This window comes from Podarcis melisellensis (assembly GCF_964234715.1).
Source record: "Podarcis melisellensis genome assembly, chromosome: 1".
Lineage (NCBI taxonomy): Eukaryota > Metazoa > Chordata > Lepidosauria > Squamata > Lacertidae > Podarcis > Podarcis melisellensis.
This window is the reverse complement of record NC_138528.1, coordinates 91,564,867-91,581,006: the sequence shown is the minus strand read 5'-3', so window position 1 is coordinate 91,581,006 and position 16,140 is coordinate 91,564,867. Positions and strand designations below refer to the sequence as shown.

Here is a 16,140-nt window from a genome sequence, read left to right as displayed (position 1 = left end):
AGCTAGGATTTTTTAAATTTCTCTTATCAGTGGCAATCAGAGGAAAGACCAATCTGGGAAGACCTGGCCGACTTGCTGGCTATTTTGCACACATACACACACAGTTCTTTGCAGGTGGCTGGAAGATGGGAAGTCATTGTTCACAATGCTAATGATACCCAGAGGAATGAGACTACAATCTGGATAGCTGTTCAGGAAAGCAACAGCATCCAAAGCTTCTACAGTTTGAGAGATCTGGAGGCAATTTGGCACATCTACCTACCAAAGAGCATGTTCAGATTTTACAATCCAGTTACCAGTCCAAGCTCCACATATGCTTTGAAGGAAATCTAGGCTACTAAAATGATAAGAGCTGTAACTGAGTTGCTGAGGTGGGGGAAGCAAAAAACCCTACGTCTTTGAGGGAAAAACAGAAAGGGGTGGATTATCAGTTGCTTACAAGAGAGTTCACAGAGTTGTATAATGCATCCCAACTGCCTTTAGGAATGCATTCACGTGGAGACCATAAACATGCAACCTAGAACCCCCACAGATTCAGCTGCAGCTTCCTAGCAGCAGTTCCCACAATTGTGGAAGTATGTTTTTCAGCTGCTGTCTTCACTGGAATCACTTCTGGGAAGCTGCATCTGCATCCATGAAGGACCGAGGTCACATATTACATTCTCCATATGAGTGATTCTCTTGGAATAATCAAGGGACATTACTTTAAGAAGATTTCTACTCTCAATCATGAAATGGTGTTGATAAATCATTGGCCTTTTCTGAACATCTCTGGAACAGTTGTGGACTGTATTACTGACACTCTGCAACCTCTCATGCACTGCACTAATCTTACCCTCCCTTCCAGTGCTGTAAACACTCCTGTTCCCTTCTCTTTTCTGTTTACCTGCAGTGAGCACACGGGAGGTCATGTGAGCTGCCACTCCAAAGCTGAAAGATCAGTTATGATCTGCTCATGGACATCAGAGGGATAGTGAGCAGAGTAGGGAACATGTCATCCTTAAGTCAAATATAGGGCCTAGAACAGGGGCAGGGAACTTGTAGCCACCCAGTTGTCACTTGACTCCGAACTCTCATCAGCTCCAACTAGCAAGGGATTATGGAAGTTGTAGTCCAGTAATGTCTGGAGACAAAGAGGTTTTCCACCTAACTTAAAACCTAGCTTTCTTCAGAAAATTTGGATTGGTATGCTTTTGCTGCATACACTCCTTAGACAAGCATTCCTCAACTTTCCTCAGGACTATGACTACCAGCCAGCATGGCCAGTGGTCAGGGGTGTTGGCAGTTGTGTCTAATGACATGTGAGAACCAAAGATTGGGAAAGGCTGCCTTACACTGCCTTTGAATCCATATGGTATTCTATAGAAGAAGTAGAATCCTGGTGTATGTCATTTGTGTGAAAGAATCTCACAAGAATCACAAGAATGTAGAGGTTTGTCGTAATAAGCATGGCAGGAGTGGGCGTGGGGAGGTGAACCTGAGTTCTCCACTCTAGCACTGCATTCTGGATATAAACTTCAGTTTCCATCTAAAACATTGCTGTGTTTGGCTCCCTGATTGTGAAATGCTCTCTCCAGAGAGACTCACCTGGCACCATCATTATAAGTCTTTAGAAGCCAGGCAAAAAGATTATTCTTTACCCAGGCCTAAATAATCTATGGCCTGTGAAAGTATGTGTGAGAGTACTGTTAATATTGTGATTATTTTACTATTAGTCTGTCTGTCAGTATGCTTTTTGCCGTGTTTTTGTTATGATGTTTTGTAATGTGTTTCTAACGTACACCACCCTAAGATCTTTTGATAAAGTGTGCTATATAAATTTTATTAATAGCAGTAGTAGCAGCAGCAGCAGCAATAGTAGTAAAGCAAAGGGCTCTCAAGCTTCATCACAGCCAGCTTCCTCAAGGAAAGAGGAGAATGGTTCAAGCCTCCTCAGAAGTGACCAGAATAAAACAAAGATTTATGACTTACTAAGAGTGTTCACACTCGTAATTAGTCCGGAGAAAGGAGGTCAAAGTTTGACCTCCTGCATATTTTTAAGCCCCTGAGGGAAGAACTCTTAGGAAGAAATAAGCTGCATGAGGTTTGCACTCCTCTACTGTATATTATATTGCTTTGAAGGGGTGGATTGGCCCTTTGTTAACAAGAGTTTGTAGGGTAGCCTGTTTTACAAACTGAGGGATGCTAGGTGGGATGCTTGCTTAGGAACCAGAGGTTATCGCTTTCAATGTCCAGTTTGCCACATCCACAAGCCTTTTTGCTTCTAAAAAGACAAACCTCCAGTCAAGGTTGCCAAAGGGTTTTTTGTGTGCCCAGTACTGTGTACCTGGATTGGGCCTTCCAACCCACTTGTAAATGAGGATACATATTTGTGTTCCCTTTTGCAGGTGGAATGGAGGGACCCAAAAATAAATAAGTGACCATACACATAATAAAATGTTTGAGAAACAGAATGGGAAGAGGTGAAGCATTTCACACAATTTTATTTCTGTATTAGAAAATACTTAACCTGCTGAATTTTTGCCTGCTGCACTATGGAAGGCAGAAGAACCTTGCTTTACCCCAATGCCAACCCTAAACTTTTATAACATTCCTTCTAGGAGTGCTAGAGACTTCATTTCAAGGATATCCTCCCAAATCACCCCCCCCCCCAGCATTCTGCCTCCTTTTCATATATTTGCAGAAGGATATAGTAAGCCCCTGAAAGAGCTTTGGTTTTGCAATAAGCAAAGGTTATGATACTAACCTAAGAAAAAAAGATAGGACTGCCTGAGCTCTAAGCTTTTGAAAGAGTGGCAGTTGTGGTCTCTTCATCACTGTTGCAGCACTTATTATAAATACATCTGGATGTGCTGAAAACAAGGCAATGTCTTTAATTGCTGCCAATACCTGTAACAGAGGCTCCAGCCAAGTGAGAGGATACCACAGTCTTTCACATGAACAGACGTTTGACAGGGAATATTCAAATTATTTCAAATGGGTGGAAAAATTACCTGAAAAGCTTCAATTTGAATAAGCACTCTGAAAACAGGAAAATGAGCTGCCAAAAAGGTGAAAGACATAAACTACAAACTACTGTTATGTATTTTCAACTCTCATCTGCCTCATTATGGCATCCCTCATTTCAATATGGTGGGGGGTTTGAGGGAAAGGGCAATTGGGTCTAGAAAGAACTCTCTTTTTTGTTGTTTCTCACAACTTATAATTTTGATGTTATATATACGAAACACATACATGAACATCCAACCAACACAGATATATAATATATATCCATGTATACCAGGACCTCCATACAAATTGCCCAGGCTTATGCCTCAGAGAGGTTACCTCAGTGTTGCTAACGCAGCAAAAACAACACAATTATGAGTTACCAGTCACTGCAGTCACAGCAGGTACTGTGATTCTCCAGTAGTTTGACTTCACCCTGGAGGTGCACTCCATTGCCTCTTGAGACAGACTGATGCCAACAATATCAGTATACCCAATGCTGTGTTGGAATTTGAACACAGTTCTCCCTAGAGTTATAATATTTGTAATATTGTAATATTTAAAAGTAGCCAGAACCAATGGCCAAATGAATGAATGAAGAGAAATACTCCTGTTCTTATATCATTTTTAAAATACTCTTTAGTTTTTACAAGATGACATAACAGAGAAGGGAAGAAATATGACTCTATTGATTGATAAGTGCTGCTGGACTCTATTCCTTCCAGAAACCGAGCCAAAATCTATTTCCAGGAAATCCTTTTTTCACACACACACACACACTTGCCATTTGCTCAGGGACACTTACTACTGCTGCACTTAATGGACTGTAATAAAATAAACTGCTTCCTATTAGCAAAGAGGATCTTGTCATCAGCTGTGTAATGCCATTTTATTATAGCTCATGAAGCATCTAAAGGAAGCAATACTTGAAATGGTTAAGGCTGGAGTATGATAATGCATTTGTCCCTGAATGTCCAAATGCCTTTCTCCAAAGAAACTACAAGAAAGTACTGTTTTCTTGTGCACCATGGTCTCCTACAGTAAATCCCCATCTCTGCCATCCATTGCTGGATTCCAACAATTCCCTTAATTTACCACCTTCCCTTTCTGGTGATCCTTTGCTTTCATTGGTATTCTGGCTTAAAAGTGGAAATCTACAATAAATAGAGGTAAAAGATTAGTTCGTAGGAGTATAGAGGAAGATAGCATCACAAATTGTGAGCTACTGTAGCCCTGGTAAATTGCCAGAACATGCCCTTCTGATAACCTTTGTCTGAAGGATGCTTCCATAACTGTTAAACTTATGGGAAGAATAAGGAACCAGGAAGAAAGAATCTTTAATAAAGACTGAAAATCTGAAAACTTACTGTAAACAACTGAAAACATTAGCAGGGTTAATGTAAAATGAGCAGTAAAGAAAACTCCATTATTGTGGAAATGGAGAGAAAACGAAAGGGAGCACAAATGGGGTGAGGGGGAAGTCAATTTGGTGTTATTTTGGGTTTTGTATGTTTTGTTGGAAAATGATATATAAGTTTATATTTAAATAAACCCTAAAAAGGGATGCTCCTATAAACTTACAAAAAAAAAAAAATCTAGTGACAATTCTTCCCTAGATTCCTGAAGCATTCTCTTCTTTAGCCTCCCAAATAAGGTCTCAGAAGAGGCTGTGAAAGCTTTGAAAACACAAATGGGGCCAGAAGATCTTGATGATCAGCAGTTTGGTAGGATGCACCACTCCTTGTTAAAGTACTCTAAGCACTTTGGCTTCCCCTGCATGCAGCTTATATTGTCCAGACATCTTTAGCCAACTTAATCTATTCAATTCCATTTCCACTCCTTCCAATTCCATTTTCCCCTCTTCAATGTAAGCAGCCTGCCTACAGGCGTGTTGTGTTTAATTTCCTTGTGTGTCACATACAGCAGGGGTCTGTCTTACCTTTTCCTGCCCAGCCCTGATGGGAAATACTGTATCTTGTGGATGTCAACTGCTGGTGTTCCCTTTCTTGTTTCATTCTAGGGATTCACTTCAGGATTTCCCTCTCAATTGAGACTGGCTGACAGCCAGCTTCTGCCTCCTCCAAACTGACAGTACCAATAATTAGCATTTTTCTACCTCATGCGTTGTGTATTCTCCCCTCACTTTGGAACATTTCAGGTTTGTTTCAACAGGCACTCGGATCTCCTGGCTTTTATGAGGGAAAATTTAAAGCTAGTCAGCTTCAACTGCTCAGGAGCTTTTCTCTCTGGTACCCTACTATCAGGGGTCTGTTGATGCAGTAATACTAACTGAAGTTCCTCCACAAGTACTGGAATTAAAGGAGAGCCAGTGTGGTGTAATGGTTAAGAGCAATAGACTCATAATCTGGTGAACCGGGTTCGCGTCTCCGCTCCTCCACATGCAGCTGCTTGGGCCAGTCACACTTTGCTGAAGTCTCTCAGCCCCACTCACCTCACAGAGTGTTTGTTGTGGGGAAGGAAGGGAAAGGAGAATGTTAGCCGCTTTGAGACTCCTTAGGGTAGTGATAAAGCGGGATATCAAATCCAAACTCCTCTTCTTCTTCTTGAGACCCACTGTCAGTTCAATAGCCTTCTTCCACATACAAAGATTCTAGCACAATATATTATAAAATGCCATGCTAGTTCATCAGCTCACATGATTATACTGTAAGGATCATCCTGTAACAATTACAGGTTTATTATTAAGTAATACCATATTGGCCCAAATAAAAGCCGCACCCGCAAATAAGCCACACCTTTAAAATTGAAGGGGGGAAAGAAAAAAAGACAATACCCGGGCTGCTTCCCGGGGAGGTGCCTCACCATTTTGCCGGCAGCCTCCACCTGCTTCTCCCCTTCGTTCTGACAGCTCGGGGGAGTCTTAGGAGTGGCGGGCAGGCAGTGCGCCATTGCCCCGCACTCCCAGGCTGCTCTTGGGGAGGGGAGCCACACCATTTTGCCAGAGGCCTTCTCCCTCCCCCCCCCAATGGCTTAGGGCAGACTTGGAAGTGGCAGGTGGGTGGCGTTGCCCCACGCTGCTTCCGGGGGTGGGGGAGCCACGCCGCTTTGCCGGCAGTGTAAGGTCACAAATATAAGCCGCACTTTAACTTTTCACTGTCAGAATTTGGAAAAAAAGTGCAGCTTATATTTGGGCCAGTACTGTACATTATATTATCTTGCCCTTCTTTCACAGAGGTGAGGATCCCCTCCCCTAATGCTTTCCCTCACAACAGCTCTGGGAGTTAACAGCAGCTGGAGGGAATGTGACTGACCCAGGCTGCAGGGTTTCCCCCAGTCATGGTTCAACACAAAGGCAGAGGATTGTTGAGACACTATTCTTCATGCCATAAAATTCCATTTTATGAAATATTTTGAGTTGTGTTAGTGCATGATTCCTTCTACTTACTGCCATGAATGATTATTTATACTTATTTATATCTAGCAAATAGATGGGGGAAAGAAGCATCTGAGAAGAAACATGCTTCTTATGCTCTGGATCATATGCTAAGTAGCAGCCATGCTAACAGTAGTGGTGAGCTGGTTGCTCACTGCCACATAAGTTTTCTTAGTTCAGATGCATTGGGATAATGATATTGACATGGGATTGCTGTGGAATAACTGAGAAATTCCTCCCACAAGAAAAGAAAAGAAAAACCAGGATGCATGCCAACATTAAGTATTTCCAGAAGGGCTGCAGACAGTATGCAGGCTGATAAATATTTTCTGTCCTTAGTGTGTTTATTCCAGTAGAGTATGAGGCATCCACCCTGCCCTTCCTTCCCTTTAACTCCCACCACTACCCAAACTTATTAGCATTTCTTGAATATTTCCAATACCTTCCCTTGTTTTGAAAAACTATGCTGGCTGTGGGTTGCATCACCACAATATCTGATACAGTGAAATGCTATGCTTTTTCTTACGATTAAATAACCCTATCTTACTTTGCTGTCCAACAGAGACACAATCAAGAACTGCAGTTATCTGTCCTTCTCTCAGGTAAGGAATTAATCTGAATAGCAAAGCCTGAGACTGTCTTTCCTGCAGATCCTAATGTGAGTTAATCAGGCCATCACTGTGGTGGGGGATGCACACTACGTGAACCGCCTCCTATTGCTCGGCAATGAATGCAACACAGTTGACCTAATTGAATCATGGCATTTAGACTTCAACCACAAGAAGATTGCAATTTCTCTCTATGGATTAATTTCATTTGCACCTGTGGAATCCTAGAGGCCCTGGGTTTTTTCTTCTCTGCATGGTGGAAGGGAAAAAGCAAAAACCAACCAAGCTAAACAAACCAAGTTTTTCTATGGAAGTTGGATGACAGAAGCTCCTAGTATGATTGCTACCTCCCAGTCTCCTGATTTCTACCAAATGTGTGTGCTGCTCAGCAGATTATGACTTTGTAGACTGACTGGTTCTATCCTGAACTGAAAACCACATGTCATTTTTTCCTTACTGGTTTCTAGTTGCAATTCTGAAGGAAACCAAAATCCAATTGACTACCACCATCTATGTAAGGTTAATAATCTCTAAGAAACAGAAAACGGAAGCTTGGTTTGTGAAACCACAGTATCTGCCTAACCAATTAGGAAATCTCTTTAGCCAATGGAGGAGAGCACTTGAGTTTATCCCTTGTTCCTGCTCCAATAAATCATACTTTTCTGGAGTGGCAGTAGTGCTATTGCTGTGCCTCAGTGGGCTTTTTCTGGAACAATGCACATTCACATCTGACTGCCTCTCAGAACCACCATCTCCTGTGCTTGGTGCTGGCCATTGGATTGAGGAAGAGAAAAAACAGCAGCCACCCGTCACCTATTGGAGCTGATCAACCACTCCACTCCCAGCTCACTGCTGCACTATCAGCACCACCTGCTCAGAGCAGAAGGGACATCTCTGGTAATTGATATTACATATTGACACCTAACTAATATATTGACCTCTCTGCCCATCATGGCTAAAATACATTTTTAGATAATTATACTATCCATCACTTCATGGCTGGGGCTATACTGCTGTGAATAAGCTTCTGCCACAGCTAGCCTACTACAGCTAGCATATACACTAGTTCCCTTAGCAGCTCACTTATTGCTTCCTTTCCTATATCTCCTTTTCTATCTTCTCACACATAAACTCCTGACTAAAACTCCTGAGTTGGTTACCCCTTCTCAACACATCAACCAGTTCTGGTAGAAAGCCTGGTGGAAAGCAGCAAAGCTTAACTTGGGGTGCCTTACATCTACTTGTATATATCCAAAGCAGATCAGTTTTCTTCAGAACAGCCAGAGGTGAGTTATTCTTGGCTCTCATGCTGCTTGCTACTTCCAACAATTAGTTCAGTGATTTTGCTTTACAAGTCACATAAAATACATTTGCTAGCAACTTGAGGTTTATATCCCCGATTAATTCCTCATGTTGCTAATTGCAGAAGCATATATATTTGGCTACAACATTGCCGTGTGATTTCACAGTAATACTCAAGAAGAAGAAGAAAACTACCCCTTACCTTTTCTGCATCTTGCTCAAAAAGTCGAAGTTGAAAACACTGGTCTAGTTTCAGTTTCCGGACATGCCACATCTGATGCAAGTGTTGCCGAGTTGAATGCAGCTTGTCCAAAAGGCTGGTGATCTTTGGCACAAGACTTTGGAAATCTGCACTGCCAGGAATGCAGTTCCTACCAGAAAAACCATCACTGCACCGTATGCATTGTAATAACCTCTGGCCCTCACGATCCAATTCTTCTACTGGAGCTTTAATTACTTTCTTCTTGAGCTGCGTGTGTTCATCTATTAGTCTTCTTGAGCCCTCCACATCCACTGGAAATTCCTTCCTAGCCAACATTTCCTGAAGGTCCTCTAGCCTGGATAACAAATGGATGGCACTGTTGAAAAACTCTTCCAATGAAACTCTCAACTCTATCCATTCATCATGATTGTAATCCAAGGATCCTTCAAATTCCTCTGTTAGTTGGGAGGGATCCACCAGTTTTGCTAGGCCTTCAACAGAGACCATGCTTGTCTAAGGGCATAAAAAAATATTGAAATGTGTTATCAGTGAAAGAATGAGAAATGTTGCAATACTGGGATCTAAACATTATAATTATCTAGCTATTTGTCATGGGAAGGTAGGTCGGAGGAGGGAAAGGACATTGACAGCCAGGACGGGTAAGAATTTTCCCCACCATCCACAACTCAGAGATGTCATGGTAGCATTTAGAGAATAACAACTGTAATAACACAACTGTAATTCCATTAATTCCCCATAGACTTCTTGCACAAACATTTTGCAATGCTTCCCGTGACAGTTCTATACAGCAAGTGCCTCTTACTTTCCATTTTACTGTTCAAGATCTAGAGGTATGTCTGGTTGAGATAATCTACTGTTCAGTGTTGTTGCTGAGTATAAAGCATTAAGTACTCATGTGCAAAGTCCATGAATATTTCACTTGTGGGTGGTAACATGCAGCTAATGCATCAAACTCTGCACAACATGATACTGGTTTATACAAAGATGAGCTTGCTGGAATTTTAGTTGAACTGCAGACATTCTTGTGGAAGCATGCATTCAGGACACAAGATGTGATTTTGCTGAAGGAAGCCCACTGAGGTGGAATCTGAAGCCAGGTTTCTCATATCCAACATCAATGTTCCAGCCAATGGCACCACATATCGGGTTTTTATGAAAAGGATACTGAGTTAATGGGCTTTTTTTAACTTATACATTTCACTGGGGGCGGGGAGCCCTTTAAAGAGCACCAGGGACTACATTTACTTCATAATCACTGCACAAACTTTAAGAACTTGTGCTTTTGTTTTATTCTACTTTCAGCAGCAAACCTTTCTTGAATCACTGGTGCTTTTTAATCTAAAGTGATCATTAGAAAGTTCTTTTTTTTTTTTTTTTGGAAGGTGGGGAATAATGTTTCCACAACATATCCCTTCAAACTAAAGAGTGTATTTTGTATCACTGTAAATACAACTCTTCCCCATTGCCTTTAGCTATTCTGGCTTGAATGTTCTCCTAAGTGGATATGTGATATCACACCGGATTCTGCTATTTGAATTATACAGCCATTATATAGGTTTCAGGCGTGTGACTGGAAGCAGGTGCTCTACCCTGCCAAAATACACATCTCACTGCTCCTTATTTTCTTTCAGATTATTCCAACTGGCTTTTCCCACAGGCAGATCACACAAGCTTCCATATGGCTGCTATTTTTCAACCCTTTTAAAATATGATTAAGCCAAATTAATGTAAAAATTAAATGCCACTGAGGTATTTACAGAAGAACTTGCCATGGATAAAAAGAACTACCTATGAGTCATAATGAAAAAAAAGTTAAACTATTACTTTATATAAAACTTACAATGTGCTTTCCAAGCTTTATCTTCTTCGTTCTATCAAAAATGCTGGTATGTACTTATTATTCCCACTTAACAGATAAGTTAGGCCATGAGATAAGAATTTGTTGCATATGGCCACCCAGTAAATTTATGGCTAAAGAAGTGTTTACACTGAAGTTTGCCATGCTTTAGCTCTAGCGCAATGCCCTGGGAGAAACTGACTATCACTCAATAAACAGTACCACACTAATTTATGTGGTCTTTGTTGGGTGAGGACACAAATGAATCTGTGGCAGTAAAAATTAACTTGGAATAAAGAAACAGGAAATCCTGGAATAGATGGTCATTTACATTACAGTATTAGTTTTGGAAATGAAGGTAAGGGCCTGGCCATGTATCCTAGAACACTGTTTGATGACTTTCCAGTTCTTTTGCAATGATTCTTGGACAGTGTGCAAATAGTTATCCCTACCCAAAATGCTACATTTAAAATAACTATACCTCACCATTCCTTCTAAACTCACTAAACAGTCATACCTCAGGTTACAGATGCTTCAGGTTGTGCACCACACAGAACCCGGAAGTACTGGAACAGGTTACTTCCGGGTTTCGGCGCTTGCGCATGCACAGAAGCGCTACATCACACTTTGTGCATGTGCAGAAGCGGCTAATCGCAACCCACGGGTGCGCAGACGCAGCGCTGCAGGTTGTGAATGCTGTGGATTGTGAACGTGCCTCCCGCACAGATCATGTTTGCAACCCGAGCGTCCACTGTACTGCACTTTAGCTCTAGTTTTTTTTAAAAAGCCCCACAATTTAAAAATATTGTCTTTTGAAATTCCCATTTGTACAGTTTATTTCTCCCTGCTATCCACCAAAGCATACAGAATTGTGACATGTGCTTGTTAAGTCTTCAGCCAACAAAAGTTCCGGAACTGGCAACCTGAGGCACATCTGGCAAGAACTCAGTCTGAGCACCATCGTTATGATACAACTGGCACCGATGCTACTAAGCTTTCAGCAGCAGGTCCTGGTTATTTTTCCAGGTTTTTGGTGAAATTTCATGTCAGTATTGGATTATTCTGCATTGTAATTTGGTTGCAGTTTGACCTGTCTTTTTCTCCTGTTGTTTTATGAACATGTATTTCTTTTTTAATTATTAGTAGGCATTGAATGACAATTTATAAAGAAGAACAGAGGCGTTTTTGGTTTTTTTAATCACCTAGCTCTTGCTACAGAAGTTAAAGCACTGCAGGGAGGCTACTTATGAAGGCCAGAACAGAATGTGCCACTTTGGGAGCCTTACTGTAGGCCTCTGATTCCAATGCAATGAGAACATGGAATATATCAAAGCAAACTGTGCAGTTGGGGCATTTCCAAGAATTAGACTAGGTGATTCACTTCACATCACTACTTTAGAAAATAACAATGCCATCTCCCAACGCTGATCGCAGATATTGCACTTTGTTAGAATTTTCAGGTCTGCACCACTGACCTTTACTGACATCCATTGCCAAATAAGGAGAAGATGTATTAGAGCAATTGGAAATAATACAATATATCTGTATAATTGTAGGATGCTTAAACTGATGTATATTATAATTTGATGCTTTTTAAAAGGTTGAAATCTTTAAAAGGAGGTAGGCTCTCTTGCCCCAAAAGGAGTCTCCTCTGCACCCACACCAATTCCAGCTTGTAAATATGGTGACTTTCACCTGGACAGGAAAAGTTCAAACTTGATTGACAAACTAGTTGATAACTCTTAAGAATAAGATGTGATAGCTATAAATTTTAAACATTCCTTCTGTGCAGTGCAATACTAATTTTATATACATATTTTTTGGCAGCAGTCAATGGTGCTCTTAGGGCTGGGCTTTGGGCAGAGGTCTAGGGGCCCTATAACCCCTAACCTTAGGTGTGGGCAAAAAACACTTTGGCTCGCCACTCACTCACCAACTCTGGATTGAGCCTATGCTGAATGCCTGGGCTGCTATCAGTGTCTCAGCAAAACTCTGCCTCTTTGATTTTAAAGTACAAGCAAAGAAGGAAAATGCACTTTAAAATCCAAGCCATGTAGCACTAAGGGGCAGCTTTGGGGAGAGACCATGATAAAAAAACAGCACCCCGAAAAAACATAAGATGAGCACGGCTGTATCAAACAAAAGGCTCATCTAGTCCAACATTCTATTCTCACAGTGATCTTCAGGAAGCCAACAACAAGGACCTGGGCAACCACCATCCAGACAGATAGCTGGCATTTTGAACAAGGAAATGTGAGGAATTGGGAAGTGAACTACAGTGCATGATTAAGTAGCATAGTTCCCTTTCCACATTCTCTCAGGTCCACTTTCAACCTGTTGACTAAGTGAGGAAACAGACACCCTCACACCAGTCATGACATATTGATTTTCCACCTTAGTATCTAAGGTGAAGAAAGGTGAAGATATTATGAGATCACCGGGGTGTGACACTTTAACATGTACATAAGATAGTGACCCTGTTCAAACATCATGGTAAACCACTAAGGTATACATTTATTGGCTGTTTGTCTCCTTTCTGCTATGATGAAGGAGAAACATATTATGCTAAGACCAGAGATCACGGCTTCTTTCACTTCCAACAGATCACCATCTGTAGCCAAGTTTTGTTCTTGGTTTAATGAGCATGGTTTCTTGAGAGTGGAATAAACTATGACGCCTAGTTTGGATGGAACCCTGAGCCAGGGTGGTGGCTTATTTTCTCCACTGATTTAGAAGGAGGCAAACAGCTCAGAAAAGTGTGTCCATGGTAAATAATTAGCCATGGCGTACTCCACAACACAGGAACCAGGTCAATACTCCATTGTATTGTATTTACAATTATGGAGACAGTCAGATACAAATTAAGACAGTAGACCTTTAAAAACGCACCTCAAGCTTTTATGGTCTCTCATCTTGAACAGTAACCCTTTAAAGTTTTAAGGTGATGATTACATTTAGCATAAAATATGTCAATGCAGGTCAAAGATTCCCCACTTGGTTTTAAAATCCACTTCAAAAATATTCTTTGCTGTCACAATCGGCCTTTTCGGCACAAAGATGTGACAGGAGGCCTTTTTGTTTAAAGCACTCTGAAGATACATTTATTATTCAGATAGGTTCTCTCGGGAGAACTAGAGATGAATAGGAATACATTATCAAACTTCATCAGGAAGGCAGAAGGGATGTGCAAAGCAAGGCAACAGCCTATCAGCTGTCATATTTCTCTCTCTTAGATGCAACCAATCAAAATCACAGCCTGCTCATTCAATCTTTTCAGGAGCAAAGAAAAATAATTTGCAAAAGTACTCCTGAATTAATGACAAGGAGGTTTATTGGGTCATCCCTCTCGTTGACAGCAAGCTCCTGAATCTGCATTAGTCAATCAAGTGTCAGCTTTGCTCTTTTTAGCTTACCTACAACTTGTGACTGACTGTACCCACAAGGGAAAATACAAAAGTAAACCTTACTATTGTTGGGGTTGTTCAATTGTCAAAAAAGGAGCAGATTATTTGCAGGAGCAGCAACTATTGTAGCATGAGCATCCTTCCCCTCTTAACTCGAGGGCATTATCTTTTTTAAAGTTAACACTGACTGTGAATTTTTCAATTAATCAATATAGACTGAATTGCCCAGATATATGTGATCTTTACTCAAATTGAAACTCTTCAGACATTACAGAAGGCTCTCAATCTTACCTCAAAGATAAATTTGGAACTTCCAAAATTTGTCTTCTGCTTCTGCCAGAAGTTATCAGGCTTGATTATCAGGGCAACATGAATTTCTGCAGGGAAGGCCTCCTGAAGAGTCTTCAATAGGGGCTTGATCAGGTCCCACTTAGATCCCCTCATATCAATGATGACAGTAAACCCTCGTTTGCAGACATCTTCACTGTAGGGATAAAACATAGGATAAATAATTTGCCTTCAGGAGCACAGGATATATGACTCACAGAAATGTGAAGATGCAATCACACACAAATGTCACGACACTGGGCCTGCTTCTTTTCTGATCCAGGTGTGTCAATCCAGGTGGTCCTCCTACTAAAGATCTCCACTTAGTGTTATCATATTTACTTGAGAATTTTGTTCCTTTCCTTAGTTGTTGCCATTATGTATGTTTCTTTGAGTGTGCAATCATTAACTTTCAAACGAACCCTGTGACATAGTTTGTTATCATTCCCAATATAAAGCATAGATTAACTGGTTTGTCCAAGATCACACAACAAATCCTTGACTCAGATAGCATTTGATCCTAATACTTTTTTCCAAAAAAGTCCATAAATATATGTTGAATCAGGCTTGGCTCTGGCCTTTGGAAGGCCCCAGAGAAGCTGCCCTAGGTAGCCCACCCAGAGCCAACCTAACTCCTCCCCCCCCCAGATATGCCCCTGTAGCTGCCAACCTCCCTCATGTTTGCCCAAGAGCAGGCTTACCCATGGCAGCGGTATCCCACTGCAGCAACATTACAGGGTTGAAGCCAGTCACAGAGTGGGGTGGGGTGGGGCAGCTGCCAATCTCACATTTACAAGTAGGCTTTCCCAGTGGCTGCACAGTAATGGGCTGTCACCGTCATCAGATTACTCTGTCCATGAGCACAAGAGGCTAAATGTGAGTGGGGCAAGGTATCAGCCCTAATGTGAATGGGCCCCAGCAGATGCCCTAGTATGGTAGATAGTGACGCCAGGCATGGTTAGAGCTGAAACACACACACCAAAAGAGCGTTTATAAAATGCAATGGTGTGTATTGGGTCCTTATTGTGGGTTCGTGTGTATGTGTGTGTGCATGCGTACATGCTGTTGAATTGATGACTGAGTGTTGATAAACTTGATGCTGCAAACCAAAAATAACAATTTAAAAAGCTTCCAAATGCTGCTGACGTTTACAGGGCAGTTGCTTATCACCAGTAATGTCATAGGCACTCTATTCTGATTAATTCTAGAAGCTACTAGAAGCTTCTCAGTGTGAGAGTAGCAGAGGCAGAAGGGTTAATGATTGTTTGGGTTATACTTTCTGCGAAGCTGCTTTGAACTAGTTCTTTTATCTCTATTCTGCAGAGTCATGCTGACTATAAAAATAGGCCAAAAGAAGCCTGGGTCTTACTTTTCTCTTTCTATCTCACTTCCTTCTGGTATGATGTTTCTGTACATAGGATGCTTTAGTGCTAAGGTTTAGTCTTATTATGAGTTAAGTTTATAAATGCTGCAACTGGATTTTGCATGAACTGAGCCAATCCTAACTGTATTGGATTTGATAACCATTATGCTACATTTGCCTTCAGCACAAGTAAAGCTCTGCTGAATGAAGTACTATTGCCTCTGGTCTATTTTTGAGAACTCTGCTGAACTCTGCAACGTTTAAGGTTTTCCTCCACACGTATGACAACATATGACAAACTGCCCAGAAAATTTTGGTTATAGGGAGACATATAAAGTATATTATAAAGAAATAAACAAAAATCCTGTAAATATTGCCTGGAGAAAAGACTTTTGAACCAGGTCACAGAAAGGCTCATATCTCACAACCCATTTTTCTCAAACAAGCATTTTAAAGTATTTTTGTGTTTACATTTTGTTATGTCAGTAAGTGTGCTCAGTAGACTGAAATAAATCCAATAATAGCTGCTTGGTTCTTGAGGATGTGGAATTAGTTAACTATGGAAAAACTCACATCAAATTTATCTTTCTGCAGAACTGGCCAAACCTGATGCTTTCCCAGATAAGAAGGTGAGGGTGGGCTGGACTCATAGAAAACAAATATGTTATGCAACCTCCTGTAAAAGAGGCTGTTT

At 41.1% G+C, this 16,140-nt stretch overlaps 1 protein-coding gene across 16 annotated transcripts in view; it reads right to left on the bottom strand.

Annotated features, from left to right (window-relative positions):
- Window positions 1-16,140, bottom strand: part of KALRN (kalirin RhoGEF kinase) — a 483,631-nt gene that overhangs the window by 226,254 nt on the left and 241,237 nt on the right. For all 16 annotated transcript variants that reach the window (XR_014171512.1, XM_081924435.1, XM_081924445.1 and 13 more), the window contains 2 exons: window positions 14,048-14,240; window positions 8,495-9,007 (listed from right to left, as the gene is read on the bottom strand). Coding sequence is in view for 15 of the 16 variants with exons in the window: in XM_081924435.1 (XP_081780561.1) it covers window positions 8,495-9,007; window positions 14,048-14,240 (706 nt within the window). In the remaining variant the exon portion in view is untranslated. The remainder of the gene's footprint in view (window positions 1-8,494; window positions 9,008-14,047; window positions 14,241-16,140) is intronic.